The 19,260-nt window shown below is 47.4% G+C and overlaps 2 protein-coding genes across 4 annotated transcripts in view; both read left to right on the forward strand.

Moving 5' to 3' along the window:
- Nucleotides 1-10,338, forward strand: part of GRAP2 (GRB2 related adaptor protein 2) — a 72,608-nt gene extending 62,270 nt beyond the window's left edge. For 2 of the 3 annotated variants that reach the window (XM_054470097.2, XM_054470096.2), the window contains exons 5-8: nucleotides 2,966-3,134; nucleotides 5,017-5,247; nucleotides 6,419-6,541; nucleotides 7,904-10,338. In XM_054470097.2, the coding sequence (XP_054326072.1) occupies nucleotides 2,966-3,134; nucleotides 5,017-5,247; nucleotides 6,419-6,541; nucleotides 7,904-8,083 (703 nt within the window). In that variant the 3' untranslated portion in view covers nucleotides 8,084-10,338. The remainder of the gene's footprint in view (nucleotides 1-2,965; nucleotides 3,135-5,016; nucleotides 5,248-6,418; nucleotides 6,542-7,903) is intronic. The other variant, XM_054470098.2, reaches the window with a different exon arrangement.
- On the forward strand, nucleotides 916-1,697 carry TMA7B (translation machinery associated 7 homolog B). Its single transcript, XM_054470564.1, has 2 exons — nucleotides 916-1,000; nucleotides 1,306-1,697. The coding sequence occupies exons 1-2, from the start codon at nucleotides 916-918 to the stop codon at nucleotides 1,524-1,526; spliced, it is 306 nt and encodes a 101-aa protein (XP_054326539.1). The 3' UTR covers nucleotides 1,527-1,697.
- Nucleotides 10,339-19,260: the final 8,922 nt, after the last annotated feature.

The raw sequence follows: 19,260 nt of genomic DNA on the forward strand, positions 1-19,260 counted from the left end.
CCAGGTTCAAAGCGATTCTTGTGCCTTGGCCTCCCGAGTAGCTGGGACCATAGGTTCGCACCACCATGCCTGGCTAATTTGTGTGTGTGTGGTTTTTTTCAGTAGAGACGGGGTTTCGTCATGTTGGCCAGGCTGATCTTGAACTCCTGGCCTCATGTGATCTGCCCGCCTCAGCCTCCCAAAGTGCTAGGATTACAGGTGTGATCCACTGTGCCGGGACCCAGAACTACAGTTTATATTTCCTTTATTAAAGTGAGTTCTACAAAACAGTCAGCCTTGACTTCTACCAAAGTCTTCCCCTGATATTGAGGCAATGAAGCTTCTAGTTATGGCGACAATTACCGTAATCATTATCACGTCTTCTGCAGAAATGTAGTATAATATTTTCCAAAGCAAAATCATTGTTAATTATTTTTACATCTGTCATGGGCACAGATAATTAAGAGCTAATTGTAGTTCTATCACTCAGCATTTGTTAAGGGCCTAAAACACCAGATTTTGGAGTCCAGCGCCCTGAGTCGCATCCTTTCCTTTGTTCCTCTTCAGGCTTGAGACAATGGTCAGGCCATCCTCTCCTTGTAGACCCAGATGACCAGCTGCAACCCTCACACCCATCCTTACAGCTTATGAGAGTAAAAGCGTCAATGTTTCACACTCTGAGTTCTTTGAGGTGGTGGATGAAAAATTATAATATCACAAGAATATTTTCTCCTCCTCACCCGGATGTGAAAGATAATGACTTTGAGTTGATCCATGTTGTCTTAGAATGAAGAAAGTATCCGTTGGTGGCCAAAACCAAGGGGAAGACCACGCAGTGATTGCAATATGTTGATTACCACCCCAAATCAGTCAAGCAAGAGGTCACTTGTACAACCTTTGGCTTCACCCAGCTATGAGCAAATCCCAGCACATAAGATGAGATTGAGGGTCAGAATTTCCATCTCCTTCTTAACACAGATCCCTAAATCCATCCCTAAGAAACCTCCACTTACTCGCAGAGGTATCTTTACTCTCCAAGACCCTTTAAAATTCTTGACCTTTCTTTTACATCAGGCAATTGGCATCACTAGTGCCAGTTTATTTTTAGATATAAATGTATGTCTGTTTGAAAAATAAACTTTACATCCAAAAGAGAATGATTTGGCAATGAAGTAAAACTGGATCTATTGTTAAAGGCTCAGCCCAGCCTTCCTAGATGGATAAAATCCATTTTCTCTAGCCCTGGTTCGAATGTGTCCCATCACTTGTGAGTCCAGACTGGCAACAAAAGGTGCTGATCTAAAAGAAGTTATCGTCCGGTGGCAGGGTCTGGGGAAGGGGCGGCAGGCGCTGTGTCCTGCCACGAAGGTGGCAAGAAGAAGGCACTGAAACAGCCCAAGAAGCAGGCCAAGGAGATGGATGAGGAAGAGAAGGCTTTCAAGCAGGAACAAAAAGAGGAGCAGAAGAAACTCGAGGAGCTAAAAGCAAAGGCCTTGGGGAAGGGGCCCTTGGCCACAGGCGGAATTAAGAAATCTGGCAAAAAGTAAGCTGTTCCTTGTGCCTGAGGAGATGGTGACCCTTTATTTCATCCATATTTAAACCTCTCTATTCCCTCCTATAACATCTTTTGCCACCTATAGCTGGAATTAAGTGTTGTCTTGGAGCTGTTGTACATTTAAGAATAAACTTTTGTAAAAAAAAAAAAAAAAAAAATTTTACAGTGGCTCATCATCTCTTTAGTTGTTTTCACTAAGTCATTCCTACCATAACTGTGAATTTAAAGTAAAACCAACTCAGAATCTTGCCAGAATCTGCTCTTTGGTCCTTGTTTTACCCTAAACTTTGTATCACCTGAAATTAAACCAACTCGTTTGAAAGGGGGAAAAAAAAAAAAAAAGAAGTTATCATGTTTACGTGGCGTGACAGGCCAAGCTCACTAGACTGGAGTCAGAGACTCAGGGTTCTGGCCTCAGCCCTCACTCAGCAGTGACCTTGACCAAACCCCTGCACCTCTCTGAGCCTCAGTGTCTTCATCTGTAAAATGGAGAAGTAAGGCTAAACAATCTCCAAGATCCTTGCCAATTAAAACTCTATCATTTTGCCGGGCGCAGTGCCTCACACCTGTAATCCCAGCACTTTGAGAGGCCGAGGCAGGTGGATCACCAGAGGTCTGGACTTCAAGACCAGCCTGACCAACATGGTGAAACCTCGTCTTTACTAAAGACTTGGTGGTGGGTGCCTGTAATCCCAGCTCCTCAGGAGGCTGAGACAGGAGAATCGCTTGAACCTGGGAGGCGGAGGTTGCGGTGAGCAGAGATCACACCACTGCACTCCAGCCTGGGCGACAGAGTGAGACTCCATCTCAAAAAAACAAACAAAAAACAAACAAACAAACAAAACTCTATATTTCATAAAAAGCTATTTCACCAAAAGCTGAAAACACTTTGTAACCTTATTTATGCAAAACATAAACCAAGATCAAGAGATCCTTATTACATAGAGAAAAAATGTGACATATTTCTTAGGCAAGATAGTAGCTTCTTACCTGCCAGTGCTAGCTTATGGGCTTAAAGGAGATGGTTCAAAGAATTTCTGGTAACAGAAAGATAATAGGAGCTTGAAATACCCCTGTTGACATCTTGCAAATAAACATTGTGAAAAGGTCTTTGATCTCTTAGTCGTTAAGTCACTTGGAACATGCTTTTCTTGTAAAAGGTTAGTTCCAGTGTCCAAAACAAATTTTAGCTCATCTGATTACCTTCTGCTGATGTAAATCCCGTCTAGCATAGCCTGTATCCTAAGTGGTCCGTCCTACAAAGTTCTTGCTGAAGCCTGACTGGGCTGGCCCACCTGCCCAGTGATGAGTGAGTCATCCATATCTACATCTCCTGCTCAAAGAGAACTCCACCATCCCAGATGCGAGCAGCCTGGAGGTGGTGACATTATCACCGTGTAACATACAATTTCGTTTTGCCTTGATCTCCAGGCATGAGGATGACGTTCAACACTTCAAGGTCATGCGAGACAACAAGGGTAATTACTTTCTGTGGACTGAGAAGTTTCCATCCCTAAATAAGCTGGTGGACTACTACAGGACAAATTCCATCTCCAGACAGAAGCAGATCTTCCTTAGAGACAGAACCCGAGAAGACCAGGTATGCTCCAGGTCCGATCGACCCCAATCTAGAGATTTTAGGCAGCCCGAGTTCTCACATGAACCACCAGGAAAAATGCATAGGATGGGTAGATGCTCTGAGTATACTGAAAGACAGAGCTCAGAGCTCTGAGGTCAGATCTCAACTTAACACTTCCTAGTTGTGTGACTTTGGAAAGTTCTCTGAGCCTCAGTTTCCTCATCCATAAAGTAGGGACAATGGTAATATCTACCTCCCAGAATGGCTGTGAAGGTTGGAGAAGATAATGTATCCCATGCCTCACGTCATTCCTCATCACACTGCACTCAACAAGCATCAGCTCTTACCACAGGTGCTGTTTTTTTGTTATTCATAGACATTGCTACACCAAAGTTTTCAACCTAGCTCAAGAGTTGCCCAAGGATGAAGGATTTGGGGGTGCTACAGACAGGGACATTAGGGAACAGCCTAGAGTTCAGGAGTTAAATCAGCATGTGGAGTTTTATGATGGGATTGGGGGTGGGGAGGACATGGGAGGAGAAAACTGCACTTGGAATTATTGCTGTTGCAACTGTTTGGAATACAGACTATTGCTTTAAAAGGAAATGCGTCAGACAGACCTGGTATGAAATCCTGCTTTAATTGCTTAGCTACCTGTATTACCTAGCCAAGTTAAGAAACCGTCTGAGTATCAGTTTTCTCATCTGTAGAATGGAGAGAACAGTAAAACCTCCCTCACTGGGCTGTTCTGAGGATTAAATGACAATACAGCTAAGCAGTACCAGAGTCTGGTCCATATTAAGCACTAAGAACATGTTAACTTGCCTCCCGTAAGTAAATTCACACATGCACACACTCACACACACACACACATACCAATTTATGAACTATTTTTCAAAGGAAATAACTTGGTTATAAGAGACAGGTATCATAGGAAGAAGCATTCACTAGAATAGCTGAAACCTAGGGACAGGTTATTTGAAAAGGTATTGAGACTGTGAAAGCAATGTGTGCTTTGGGGAAGTCAGGAAAATCCTCCTTTTTCAAGTCCCTCGTTGCTTTTAAGCCTGAGAAGTTACTGCCAAAGGAGAAAAGAAGTTACCACCAAATGCACACAGAAGTTCAGAAAGGAAAACAAAGGCTAGCCAAGACCTTGTGAATCACTCTAACCAGGAAACAGACAGAGGTATTAACTCACTAGGATGTGCATTCAGAGAAGCAATATAAAATTGCATTAAACGGGATTAAATGAGTTGATATTTGTAAAGCACTTAGAACAGTGCCTGATATATATGCTACCCCCAGGGTCCTACGTAATTGTTTGTTAAATGAAAATAACAGTACGGTATTTCTGATTTGTAAGGTTGTTGTAACATTAGGGAAAAAGGCCTTACTTCTTCCCCCACGCCCAGCCTGGCGGCAGGCCTGGTTCCCATGGTGTTGCAAGAATGTTGCTGTTTGGGTCTCTATCACCAGGCTATAAATGACAGTTCAAAATCATGCAAAGTCAACAGTGGAGCTTATCTGGAGGGTAGGATGTCCAGTGGTGTGGCAACATGTGATAAGAAGGGGTGGCATTGTATCAGTAAAATGGAATATTTCAGCTTGATTACACAGAGAAAAAACAAGCGCCCTAGAAATGGACTAAATGGCTACCAGGCGGAAAGTGTTAGTCTGTGAACCAGAGACCTGCACTCCTAAAACTGGGAGGATCTGAGAATGCAGAGGCCACTTTGGAAAATGTGAAGGTCTAAATCATCAATTATCTTTTAGCTGCCCCCACCCCACCAGCTATTTCTTGGAGCCAGATGAGCAGGGTCCGGGAACAACTGCCGGAGGGTGGGGTAGGGCCAGAAGATCAGAGAGGAGGATGCATCTGCAGCATCTCTGTTCTCTCTCCCAGGGTCACCGGGGCAACAGCCTGGACCGGAGGTCACAGGGAGGCCCACACCTCAGTGGGGCTGTGGGAGAAGAAATCCGGCCTTCGATGAACCGGAAGCTGTCGGATCATCCCCCCACCCTTCCCCTGCAGCAGCACCAGCACCAGCCACAGCCTCCGCAATACGCCCCAGCGCCCCAGCAGCTGCAGCAGCCTCCACAGCAGCGGTATCTGCAGCACCACCATTTCCACCAGGTATCTGGAAAGAAGGCAGTGGGCACAGTACGGTGGAAAGGAGAACCTGCCTCCCCTCCAGGCCTGGCCCAGCCTCTTTAGGTCTCAGAGAGTTCATGATGAAGACCCTGGACCCCCCCAAATGGCAGAAATAGGGAAACTGCTCTTGGCAAAGACATCTCTGTGAATTAAATGGCTCCTGCCTGAACACACACACACACTCACACACTCTCACACACACTGTCACACACACACACTCACACTCACACACACACTTCCCCTGAGGACTCAGTAAACAATTTCTTCATTTTCCTATCAGCACAATTCCAAATCTATTCATGCCCCTTAGCCCATCTGGCTATCAGATCCACAAGAGAAAAAGACTTAATACCCACAACAGAGCCTTGTTTATTACTTATTTATCTCCCCCCCACCCTTGTTCCCGATGGGATTTCAGGTGGCTTACTGAGATGGACAATACGGCCAGATAACATCGCTCCTGAATTCCTTAGCAGGGCACACAAAGTCCTTTGAGAGCTGCCAGAATCTATTTCCCCAGCCTCGTCCCTGCTGCCTCCCCGCCAACTCCCCGTGCAAACACACATTCCAGCAACCCCCCACACTACCTTAGTTACCCGAATGGTCCATTGCGTTTCCTCTCATGCCTTTGTGGCATTTTATATGCTGATCCCTCTACCTGATGAGCCCCTCCCTGGGCAGTCCTACCCCTCCTTTAAGCTGGGGTTCAAGCATGACCTCCTCTGTGAAGCCTTCCTTGATTTCCCAGGCAGATACAGACATTTCTTCTCTCTGCTCACTTACCACTTAAATGTGCATGGTTCCCACTCTAAATGGAAGCTCCATGAAGCCAGAGACCTTCTCTTTCCAGCTATATTTCCCTTGTGTCTGCTACCAGCTATATTTCCCTTGTGTCTGCTACTGGAAACATGGTAGGTGCCTGATAAATATTTCTTGACTGAATAAATAAAACCCGCCTTTGCCTTCTTTGCCTTCAGCATCTAAGGTGCCTTTAGACCTTAGGTCTTCCTCAACATGGAGGGTTTATTGTCATTGTCAGTAAGTATTCCTGGAATATACTGGCTGTGTGGATGGCATCTGAGCAAGGCACTGGAGGAACCGGTGGGAGATGTCCTGGCAGTGGGGTGACCGGTCTTCTGTTGTATGTTTCTAGGAACGCCGAGGAGGCAGCCTTGACATAAATGATGGGCACTGTGGCACCGGCTTGGGCAGTGAAATGAATGCAGCCCTCATGCATCGGAGACACACAGACCCAGTGCAGCTCCAGGCGGCAGGGGTATGGGAACTGTCCTTCTCTGGGATCCCTAGGGAAAGGCCCCGGGACAGAGCTCAGTGGAGGAGATGAGGCAGGAGAGACTCAAACCACACAGATCTGGCTGGGCATGGTGGCTCACACCTGTAATCCCAACACTTTGGGAGGCCGAGGCAGGTGGATCACCTGAGGTCAGGAGTTTGAGACCAGCCTGGCCAACATGGTGAAACCTCACGTCTACTAAAAATACAAAAATTAGCCAGGCATGGTGGCAGATGCCAGTAATCCCAGCTACTTGGGAGACTGAGGCAGGAGAATTGCTTGAACCCAGGAGGCGGAGGTTGCAGTGAGCCAAGATTGCGCTGTTGTACTCCATCCTGGGCAACAAGAGCGAAACTCCGTCTCAAAAAACAAAACAAAAAAAAAACAAATGCACACACAGATCAAACGAGAGGTGATGGAATATTTGGGGAGGCCTGGGGCTGAGCCAGCACCATCCAGTCTGTTGATCTCAGTCTGGTGCCAGGCCTTCCCTGTTCTCATAGTTCTTGGTTCTAGTTCTTTATCATCTTTATCATAGTCCTTTACCATTGCCTTTATCATTGCATCTTTTTTTTTGTTTTTTGAGACAGGGTCTTACTCTGTCTCCCAGGCTCGAGTACAGTGGCACAATCATGGCTCACTGCAGATTCAAACTCCTAGGCTCAAGCGATCCTCCTGCCTCCGCTTCCCAAGTAGCTAGGTGTATTATTTGTAGCGATAAGCTCTCGCTATATTGCCCAGGCTGGTCTGGAACTCCTGGGCTCAAGCAGTCCTCCTACCTCAGCCTCCCAAAGTGCTGGGATTACAGGCGTGAGCCACCGTGCCTGGCCTGTGATCCATCTTGACTCGTGACTTGATTGCCCTAACACCAAGGGCTGTTGTTTGGGGCATTTTGCCATTCTGTTTGTTACTCAAGATAAAAATACCACCTATTGATGTGGAGAGAGTGGTTCTCAGGGAGTCTATTGGGGCTTTGGACAATAACATCTGTTGGTAAAAGTCCTGGGTCTCCAGAGTGACGCTGGCGCGTTCTGGGAACTTCTTGCACAGGCCTGTGCATAGGTATCTGATTTAAATTGCAGCAGGGTAGCCGGGCACACCTGTAGTTCCAGCTACTTGGGAGGCCAAAGCAGGAGGACTGCTTGAGGCCAAGGGTTCAAAACAAGCCTGAGCAACATAACAAGACCCCATCTCTACAAAAAAAAATTTTTTAAGCTGCAGAGGGGTCAGCCTTCAGGGAATGTTGCTCTCAAAGACTTGGATGTGGTGGGAGGAGCCAGCAGACCCTCCCCTGCCTGCCCAGCCTACAGCTCAGCAGAGCCTCTTCTGTGCTTCCCCCAACAGCGAGTGCGGTGGGCCCGGGCGCTGTACGACTTTGAGGCCCTGGAGGATGACGAGCTGGGGTTCCACAGCGGGGAGGTGGTGGAGGTCCTGGATAGCTCCAACCCATCCTGGTGGACCGGCCGCCTGCATAACAAGCTGGGCCTCTTCCCTGCCAACTACGTGGCACCCATGACCCGATGAACCCTTCAGGGGACAGAAGCTTTTTGTCTGGAGCTGCCCACAAGAAAGAGCGCAAGGAAAAAAGGCTGGACTCCATGACTATATATACATACATCTATCTACGTCTGCCTGTGTACACACACAACTTTTTATACTAGTAATTTATTGGCAATTGGGCTGGTAATTAGTTGATGCAAAAGGGAACTCAGGTGGAGAATAATATTCACACTTGCTTTTCTGCCCCCCTCAGGGGTGTGTGGAAGGCAGTGGGGGAGTTGGGAGGGGGGCAGGGAAATGAAATGGAGTTTTGTCGTGGCCTTCAGCTGTCACTGCTTGCTCCTTGTCTTGGGAATTTTCACGGAGAACAGCTAAGCAGAGACCACACCTCGGCACTGGACACAGAACAACAGGGTGGGGTTGAACTTGGTGGGGCACGTTCTAGCTGACCTGCAAGCCCCGCTCACCTGGAGGGCTTGCAGGGCAGCTCTCCTCCTGTTCTCCAAGGGGTGGGCACTGCTGCATTAGGAATTAAGGTGCAGCCCAGTCCTGTGGGCAGCCAAGCGAGTCTGAGCAGGGATGTGGAGGCAGGACGGGGTTGGAGAGACCCTGCCTGTGCGAGGCTGGCCTCCTAGTCAACACCTAGCTGAGACATTTATCTCTGTTCAAATTAATATTCCTTGGGTCTTTCAAATGAATGTTCCAGTGTGAGGAGCCAAGTACTGGGAAATCGAGGGATTTTCCACAATCCCCAAGCAGCTTACTCAGTGGAACCTCTGTTTCCCCAGCTATGAAGGAAATAGCATCCTAGATTCCATAAAGTGCTTGAAGAAGCTCTAGCTGAGAATGCTGAATTTTAGAGTCATTGTTTTATGGTTACGAGGGTGTGTCTTCCAGGCTCTGCTCATTTTCCCTCTTGATTTTCTGTTTTGAAGATGCCTTGCCCAGTGGCATGGAAAGAAGCCCACTTGATAAGAGCCTGACTATGAATTGATTGACTAAACATGACCCCAGGTGGAAGCTGGCTTTGACACCAGCTTCCTGTTCAGTCTGACCACTGCTGTCCTCCCGCTGCCCAAGAGTTGCACCTGGAGCAAGGAACCCCACCATGGCTGTCCCTCTCCATCACCTCACACTAGAATCATGTGTCCAAGTGCTCACCCTGGAGGTACGCAGCACAGGTCAGCCTGGCCAGGGGTGAAAGAGACACTGGAGAGGAAGCTCAGGGCCCTAGGGGAGGCCGGGTGCAAACCCTTTTTGCACCAAGGGCACTCGGAGTTTGTAGGTGTGGATGTGTACCCCTGCGGGTGTGCACATGTGTGCTTGCACGCACATATGTGTGCACTCCTGTGTGTATACATGTGTGCTTGTGTATGCATATGTGTGCATTCCTGCATGTGTGGACATGTGTGTGCATGCATCTGTGTGTCTGTGTGTGTGCTGACACAGGAAAGAGGGGTGAAAGTGTTGATGAGGGAGCCTGGAAGTTTTCTCTTCCCTAGCCTCTCTTGCTCTAAGGAGGGATGAGGTTGGGGGCAGCCATTATTGAAGGTGATCAGAAAAGAAAGATTTTCTCACTCAGAAGTAACTGCCAGTGTAGCACAAGCAGTGTCCCTTGTGACTCTGATTCTACAGTTCTCTGATCCCCATGTTTCCTTTAGAGGAAAGAGGAAAAAAGGAACTCTGTGGTGGGTATCGGGAGGGAAAAGAAAATAGCCTGGTGGAGGCAGGAGGGAGTCGAGCGTAAGTAAGGAGCACCTGCAGCTTTTGGAAGTGAAAGCAGAGAGAGGGAAAGGTGGCTAAGACATCCAGGAGGATCAAGGGGCAGCGTGAGAGGCACAGGGGGAGGAAGGGGAGAGGGTGAGTGGGGCCAGGGAAGAGAGCAGTGTGGAGCTGGTGGGCAGACAGTGCAGGAGGAGGGCCAGGCAGTGGGGAGAGGAAGAATCAGAGCAGAGAAACCGCTGCTGCGGAAGGCAGGGAGCAAAGAAGCATAAGAAAAAGAACAGAAGAAAGAACAAAGGCAGAGAAGACCTCCTCAGCTATTTTGGTGCTAGGTAATGTGAAATGCTGCAGTAAATAAAAGCCGTAAGTAATGTGTGATTTTACAGTATTTACAAACCATATGCTTTAAACAGCCCACAAACTTCATCCAGTTGTCTGATAATGTGGGAGGACCAGCTCTAGTTAGACGGAGGTATATGATTCGATTCTAGTGGAGATTTTGTGCCTTGAAAGACTTCTCAAGAAAGCAGTAATAAAACAAAGTGTCCTTGTTTGGCCAGGCTGTGTCTGGTGTCTGCGTTGCATACACCTCAGGTAGAGAGTGAGAACGAGACCAAGGGGTGACAGGGGTCATCGGCCTGCAGGAGCTGACCCCATAGGCAGGCGGTATGAGCAGAGCTTTCAGAACCCCTGGAGCTCGGTGTTCTGTTCTAGCAAAAGCTACTGAAGAGTATTTTGTACTGAGATGCCAAAGCGTCTTTCCCTTGCTCATCAGCCTCCATTCAGAAGGAAGCGGGAAAGTCACCCAAACCACCCACAAGGAATGAGGGCTCTTAGCGGCCAGGTAAAGAGGACAAGAACCAAACTGTCCACATTATGAAGGGGAGGGGGAAGAGAGCTCAACCCCCCCCAGCCTCTGGTGCTGCCAGGGGGAGCCCCTCCACATGTGTCCCCACAGGCCCTAGTTTCTACCTGACAGCATTTCAGCACCAGAGGAGGGTCCACCCAGTGCCTCTCACCAGCCACACAACCAGCAGCCAACAAACACATTGTCCCCGAGTTTGGCTGCAACACTCTATGTGACTTGGGAGCTTGAAGCTTCCAGAGAAAAGCCAGTTCCTGTCGGACCAGTTGTTGGGTTTTCCTAACCACTTGCTGTACCTCGGGTGGCATTTCAAATATCTAGCACCTGCCACTGCCCACCCACTTTTGGATGGCCCTAGGGTAATCTAACCATGGTGCCTCTCAAAATTTAAAGTGCCTACGAATTGCCTGGGGATCATGTTGAAATGCAGCTTCTGACTTTGTCCTGAATTTCTAACAAGCTACCGGGTGCTATTGCTAGGTCCACATGTTAAGGAGCAAAGGCAAAGAACTTAGCAGGGAGCACAACTCTAATTGGGCTCTTCTTCTGAGGATATTCGGCCATTTTTCTTCACTGCTAATAAATAGGTCAATTTGGCTTTGGGACAGATGCAATTCAGAACTGTCATTATGATGTCATTCATATTTGGCTGCCCAGGTGACTTATTATTTTAGCATCCTTATCTCTAGAATTAAAAAAATGTAATGTGAGAGGAATTCAGATGAAATGCAAACAGGAATTTCCTATAATAATTACTATTTCCTAATAGTAATTATTGTAAACATCAGCAGAGATTGCAGAAGTTGTAAAAGCTTTGTCAGGAAATCTGTAGTCATAAAATTGACTCTGGTCAGATGTGGCCCTGGTTGAGGCAGGGGACTGTGCTCCCAGCTAACCTAAAACACAACAGCCCACACTCAGGACAGATTAGCATGGCCAAAATATTTGCTGTTTGCCTTGTCTAAGCCAACATTTCAGCCCGTCTATACCAAGGCAAGGGTGTGAGAAAAACCTTGATTGTCTCAATTCTTTTTAAAAAATGCCTCCTCAGTTCCTCCACTTTACTCCATCACCTTGGCCATGCCACTATCATCTCTCCCTTTGGGAACTGTCAGCTTTCATACCTTTCTCCCTGCATTCTCTCCCATAATCTGGTCCTCCACACAGATGCCAAAGCGATATTTGTAAAAATAAATCTGATCACATCACTCCCCTTCCCGCTGGATTTAGGCTTAAGTCCAAAGTCCTAATGTGGCCCTGTGAAGTCTGGCCCCTGCCTCCCTCCTCAGCCTCCTCTTCTGCCTCCCCTGCCCCTTGCTTTTATGCTCCTGCCCCACTGGCCTTTCAGCCTCCAAATGGCCAAGGATTTGTCCCCAAACCTTTCACACTTGCCATTCTTGCTGCCTGGAGGCACATCCCCTGCTAACCCTGCTAACTCTTGTTCATCTCCAGGTCTGGGTTGGTTTTTTGTTTTCTGTTTTTTGTTTTTTGTTTTTGTTTTGAAATGGGGTCTTGCTCTGTTGCCCAGGCTGGAGTGCAGTGGCACAGTCTTAGCTCACTGCAGCCTCTGCCTCCCAAGTTCAAGTGATTCTCCCACCTCAGCCTCCCGAGTAGCTGGGATTACAGGGTCATGTCACCACGCCTGGCTAATTTTTGCATTTTTGGTAGAGACAGGGTTTTACCATGTTGGCCAGGGTGGTCTTGAACTCCTGACCTCAGGTGATCCACCCACCTTGGCTTCCCAAAGTGATGGGATTATAGGTGTGAGCCACCATGCCTGGCCCAGGTCTGGGTTTAAATGTCACTTCCAAACAGTCCTCCCCTGCCCTCTAATCTAAAATAATCCTTCCCCTAAGATGGTCTTATGAATCCTGTGCTTTTCCTGAATAGCACGTACACAGATGATGGTGCCAGACTGAGCTGTATGGCTATTACAGCTCACTGTAGCCTCTGCCTCCCAAGTTCAAGTGAACTTGGAGCTGTAAGCTCCATGGAGCAGGAGTCACCTCTGTTTTGTAAACCATTGTACACACAGCATCTAGCACTGTGCATGGCACACAGAGGCTCAGTAAATATTTTTCCAGTGAAGGAATGATTGGACCTGCTTCATCTCATGTATTTACTCATTTTGTAACTCAACTGTCTTGGGCCTAACAGACCTGTAGATGCAAACAAGGTCATATTTACAATGATGTCCAGGTTCCAGTAGCTTTAGCCACTGTCTTTGGATTCTCCTCCAGTTAACTTCTGAGAGGCCGAGAGAGGGAGGCTGGTATCTCTCACATGTTTAGGCACCAGTATACTCACACTTCCTACTCTGGTTCCAGTGTTCTGTTGCCCCACGCATCCTCTGCTGACAATGCCTTCCCAGATGCTGCCGATCCACTATGCACCACATTTATCTGCTGGTGAATTGACCCAATCCTTCAGGACACCAAATCTGCCCTGCAGTCCACATGACAAGGAGATTGGGGAAGAGGTAGAGGGGAGAATGGCCTGTGCGCAATTCTGAGAGGCACTGCTTGGACCCTGGCTCCCTCAGCATCTTCCATGAGCACAGCTGGCTCCCTTCTCAGCCGAGCCCTCCCTCCATCAGACAGAACAGGGGATGCCAACCCTTCCCTCTGTCTCTCTCTTCTCACTCTTCCCTGTTGCCTCTTTCTCCTTGAGCTCAAAAGAAGGGGAATGTACCTACATGCCATCGTTAGCTCCCAGCTAACCTGAAACACAACAGCCCACATTGGGGACTGATTAGCATGGTCAAAACATTTGCTGTTTTCTTTGTCTGAAGTCAACACTTCAGCCTGTCCATACCAAGGCAAGGGTGTCCTCTGTACCACACCGTTTGTGCAGTAGATACCACCTAGAAGCCCAATAGCTGTGCACCCACTTGTATTGTTTTAAGTTTTGCTATAATTCATTCATTAAGTCAACAAATATTTACAAAGCACCTCTTCAGGGTCAGACACAATCAACCATCGGGTCCTTCACATTCTCTCAACTCTGTCCCTTCTCTGCACCCATTCCACAGCCACTGCCTTACTTCAAACCTCTCTCACTTCTTTCCCTGATGACTGCAATAGTCTCAGCACTCGTCTCCCTGCCTTCCTGGCTGGTCCCCTGTAATCCAGCCTCCAACGCAGTCAGGGAGATCTTATTCACGGACAGGCTGATGATACCAAGCTCTTGCTCAAATCTTGGGGTTCTCCATAGTCTTCAGGCTGGAGTTTAACCTCCTTAGCTGCGCACTAAAGGCCTTTTGTGATCTGCCTGCTGCCTTGTTTGTTCAGCCACATCTTCTACCTCTCCAGTCCCAAACACCCTTTACTTCAGTCCCTTAGAACTATTTGTGGTTCCCAGAATGAGGCATGTTTTCTAAGACCTCTGGTCTCCTACATTCTGTTCTTTTTGCCTGGAATGCTTTCTCCCACTGTTTTGTCTAGACAAGGGCTGTCCATTAGGACTTTCTGTGATGAGGGAAAAGCTCTGTATCTGCTTCATCCAATGTGGTAGCCACTACCCACACATGGCTATTGAATACTTGAAATGTGCCTGGTATGAATGACTGAAATTGCCACATGTGGCAAAGAGCTGCCTTATTGGGCAGCGTGGGTCCAGACAACTGTTACTTACTTTGAAATCATTAGCTCAGGGCTCAAGGTCTCCACTGGGAAACCATCCCAATATTATGGTTGATGTCAGTGCCCCCGCCCCACAACCCCCGGTTATGTTCCTGTAGTAACCTTGTTCTCCTTCTATCCCAATACTCAGAACACCATTGTCAGTGATTCACTGATCTGCCTCCTCTGCTAGACTGAATCTTTTTTAGGTCAAAGACAAGCAGTGCAGTCAATAAATGGTTGATGCCTAGATGCAGTGATGTGCTGGTAAAGATTTAATAATTGGCTCTCTCTAAGAAGAAGCCCTAACTTGTGGTATTTGCCAATTCTATGGTGTAAACACTCCCACCATATGCCAAGAGAATGAGAAGACAAGTCACAGACCAGGAGAAAATATGTACAGAAGACATATCTGATAAAGGACTGTGATACACAAAGAACTCTTAACAATAGGCAGGGAACAGTGGCTCAGGCTTGTAATCCCAGCACTTTGAGAGGCCGAGGCAGGTGGATTGTGAGGTCAGGAGTTTGAGACCAGCCTGGCCAAGATAGTGAAACCCCGTCTCTACTAAAAATACAAAAATTAGCCGGGTTTGGTGGTGGGCACCTGTAATCCCAGCTACTTGGGAGGCTGAGGCAGGAAAATTGTTTGAACCTGGGAGGTGGAGGTTGCAGTGAGCCAAGTTCCTGCCACTTCACTCTAGCCTGGGCAACAGAGCAAGACTCCATCTTAAAAAAAAAAAAAAAAAGAAAAGAAACAAACAAAAAAAACGACAACAACAACAAAGAAACTCCACAATAAGAAAATGAACAAACCAATTTAAAAATGGGCAAAAGACATGGACAGCTCACGGAAGAAGATATAGATGGCAAGTGAGGAGATAAAAAGATGCTCAATATCATATGTCATTAGGAAAATGCAAATTAAAACAATGAAATATCACCACACACCTATAAGAATGCCCCATATCTATAATACTGACAACACCATATGCTGGTGATGATGTGAAACAACAGGAACTCTCATTCATTGATGGTGGGAAGGCAAAATGGTACAGCCACTTTGGAAGAGAGTTTGATGGTTTCTTGCAAAACTAAACTTACTCTGGTCATAGGATCCAGCATTCACACTCCTTGGTATTTACTGAAAGGTGTTGAAAACATCCACACAAAGACCTGGACATGGATATTTATAGTGGCTTTATTCATAATTGCCAAAACTTAGAAGAAACCAAAATGTCCTACAATAGGTGAATGAATAAATAAACTCTGGTACCTCCGGACAATAGAATAGTATTCAGAAAGAAAGAAGCTACCAAGCTATGAAAAGATGAAAACCCTTAAATGCATATTATTATTATTATTATTATTATTAAGATGGAGTTTCACTCTGTCACCCAGGCTGGAGTGCAGTGGCGTAATCTCAGCTCACTGCAACCTCCACCTCCCTGGTTCAAGCAATTCTCCTGCCTCTGCCTCCCAAGTAGCTGGGATTACAGGTGCCCGTCACCACGCTTGGCTGAATTTTTTTTTTTTTTTTTTTTTTTTTAGTAGAGACGGGGTTTCACCATGTTGGCCAGACTGGTTTTGAACTGCTGACCTCAGGTGATCCGCCCACCTCAGCCTCCCAAAGTGCTGGTATTACAGGCATGAGCCACCGTACCCAGCCCTTAAATGCATATTACTATGTGAAATAAGCCAGTATGAAAAGGCTACACACTGTACAGTTTCAACTACATGGCATGCTGGAAAAGGAAGAACTAGAGAGGCAGTAAAAAGATCAGTGGTTGGAAGGGTTGAGGGTGGGAGGCATGAATACTCAGAGCCCGGGGGATTTTTAGGGCAGTGAAACTCCTCTGTGTGATGCCACAACAACAGACACATGGCATGACACATTTTTCAAAACCCATAGGATGCACAACAGGAAGAGTGAACCCTAATGTAAACTATGCATTTCGGGTGATTATGGTGTGTCAATGTAGGCTCAACAATTGTAACAAATATATCACTCTGCTGGAGGATGTTGACAGTGAGGGAGGCTGTGCGTGTGTGGGGACGGGGTATTTGGGAACTCCCTGTGTCTTCTGTTCCATTTTGCTGTGATCCTAAAACTGCTGAAAAAAAAAAGTCTACTTAAAAAAGAACAACTCCCACCATGGCAGATTTCAGGCTACTAACATGATATCACTGAATCCAGAGTTGGGAAGAGATGTGCACAATTGTTTTTCATGGGCAGATAGGAGCAAGCCCCAGCACACCACCGCATGAGTGAATGAATGAATGAATGAATGAATGTGCCAGATGCTGGGAATAACAGGGACCCCATCAGGCTCTTTAGGGAAAAGTCTATTCAGACCTACAAGAGCTGGGCATGCAGCTGCTAGTCCGATTTCAGTTCTAACTGAGGAGATAAAGGATCAGGGAGTCCCATCTTTGATTTAGTCAGTAAATCAAAGATATGGGACATTTGTTTTCTTTGGGTGCTTTACCTTTAATACCAAGACTTGTCAAGGCACCTATTCAGCGGCCCACTCGGACAAGTGCAAAGTGAGTGAGCTGGAGGCGAAAAAAACAGAGGCCTGACCAAAAGGCTCTAGAGCAACAAGAGGCTCATGATTTCCCATCACAAGAAGTCCAGAGACAAGACAGCTATTGGCTGGCTTAACACAATGGCCCAACAATGCATCAGTGATGTCTCTGAGCATCAGTGGTGTCTCTTCTCAGTGGCTTACAGGTCCAGACATCACATGCAGATGTGACAATGTCTAATGGAGAAGGGGCGCATTCTCTCCCAATTCTACTCAATGAGAAAACCCTTTCCTTCCTGGAGGTCCTTTAGCAGCCATTCACACAGATCCCACTGGCAAGACTGGATCCCGTGCTGTTCTTACACCAGCCATTTCCAAGAGAATGAGGCCACCATAACTGGCTTAGGCCAATTGGTAGGACACTTCAGGAGGCAGAACCTGGGAACCTAGGCAGGGCTCTGCCCACAGGAAGAAGCAGGTGAGGGTGTGGGGGTGGCGGATGGTTGTCAAAATCCAATATACAGGGAACCTTACAGGAAGAGTCACTTTACAATCATGTCATTTCATAAACATTTCTTGACATAATTAGGGAACAAGAGGCAGCATGAAGGAGCACAGCTTCCCTGCCATTCCCCCTGCCACAGTGAGATGCCTGCAAGGACACAGACACAGCCTTTCCATCAGCCTTCCTCTGTGGATCCCCCATCCACACTGAGCCAGCAGGTCAATGGGGACAGGTTCCATGCTGTTCAGAGAAACCAGCACTGTACACAGTGGGGCCCTGCATCCACTGCAGGGCCCCAGCCAGCCCAGCGCTGTTCCATCATCCCTGAGACTCACTGATCCTGATGTGAGACTGTCCCCGACAGGGGCTTCCAGGCATGGCTCTAGGCAGGGTCATTTGTGGCCACACTATGACGTGGGCGATCCCATTTCTACACATCTAAATTCCCCAGGGCAGGCAGCATGTGGTATCTCACTCCCTCAGCTCTAACCTGGTTATGGGAAGTTGCTAGGTAACTGCTTCCCACACTGGAGGAGGCTTAGTTACCATGGAAAGTCCAGATGGGTGGGGGGGCGCAGAGGAAGGCAGCACTGGCTGGGGGTCTGCAGCCGGGATTCTGTCCCCACTCTCTCCTGAACCCCTGGACCTAAGGGGAGTCTCTCAACCCCTCTGGGCCTCAGTTTCATCCTAGTAAAATGAAGGAAAGACTGGGTCTCTTCTTGCTCTAAACCACTGATGCATGTGGATGGCATGCCCTCAATGAGCACTGATCCTCAGACCCCTCTTCGGCAAGGAGTGACTCAAGATGGGTGCAGAAAAGGAATACATTAAGTTTATGTCTTAGCCTGGGCAACATAGCAAGACCCTGTCTCTAAAAAAAAAAAAAATTTTTTTTTTTTGAGACAGAGTTTCACTCTGTCACCCAGGCTGGAGTACAGTGATGTGATCTCTGCTTGCTGCAACCTCCGCCTCCCGGGTTCAAGTGATTCTCATGCCTCAGCCTCCCTAGTAGCTGGGATTACAAGCATGTGCCACCACACCCGGCTAATTTTTGTATTTTTAGTAGAGACAGGTTTCACCATGTTGGCCAGGCTGGTCTCGAATTCCTGACCTCAAGTGATCTGCCTGCCTCGGCCTCCCAAAGTCCTGAGATTACAGGCATGAGCCACAGCGCTTGGTCATCAATTTTTTTTTTTTTAAATTAGCCAGGTGTGGTACATACAGGCACCTGCCTGTAGTCCCAGCTACTCCAGATGCAGAGATAGTAGGATCACTTGAGCTCAGGAGTTTGAGACTGCAGTGAGCTATGATTGTGCCACCGCACTCAGCCTGAGTGACAGAGCAAGACCCTATCTCAAAAAACAAAAACAAAACAAAACAAAACAAAAGGCCAGTCGTGGTGGCTCATGCCTGTAATCCGAGCACTTTGGGAGGCCGAGGCGGGCAGATCATGAGGTCAGGAATTTGAGACCAGCCTGACCAACATGGTGAAACCCCGTCTCTACTAAAAATACAAAAATTAGCTGGGCATGGTGGCACACGCCTGTAATCCCAGCTACTCAGGAGGCTGAGGCAGGAGAATCCCTTGAACCTGGGAGGCGGAGGTTGCAGTGAGCCGAGATTACACCACTGCACTCCAGCCTGGGCGACAGACTGAGACTGTCTAAAAAAACAAAAACAAAAAAGTTTTATTTTTCTTTAAAAAAATAGAGAAACTAGCAAGCTTGTGTCTCTATAGGATAAATAAAAGTTATAGGCCAGGCGCAGTGGCTCACACCTATAATCCCAGCACTTTGGGAGGCTGAGGCGGGTGGATCACCTGAGGTCAGGAGTTCAAGACCAGCCTGGCCAACATGGTGAAGTCCTGTCTCTACTAAAAATGCAAAAATTGACTGGGCATGGTGGCTCATGCCTGTAATTCCAGCACTTTGGGAGGCTGAGGCAGGTGGATCACCTGAGGT

Source organism: Pongo pygmaeus, chromosome 23 (assembly GCF_028885625.2).
Source record: "Pongo pygmaeus isolate AG05252 chromosome 23, NHGRI_mPonPyg2-v2.0_pri, whole genome shotgun sequence".
NCBI classification, from domain to species: Eukaryota; Metazoa; Chordata; class Mammalia; order Primates; family Hominidae; genus Pongo; species Pongo pygmaeus.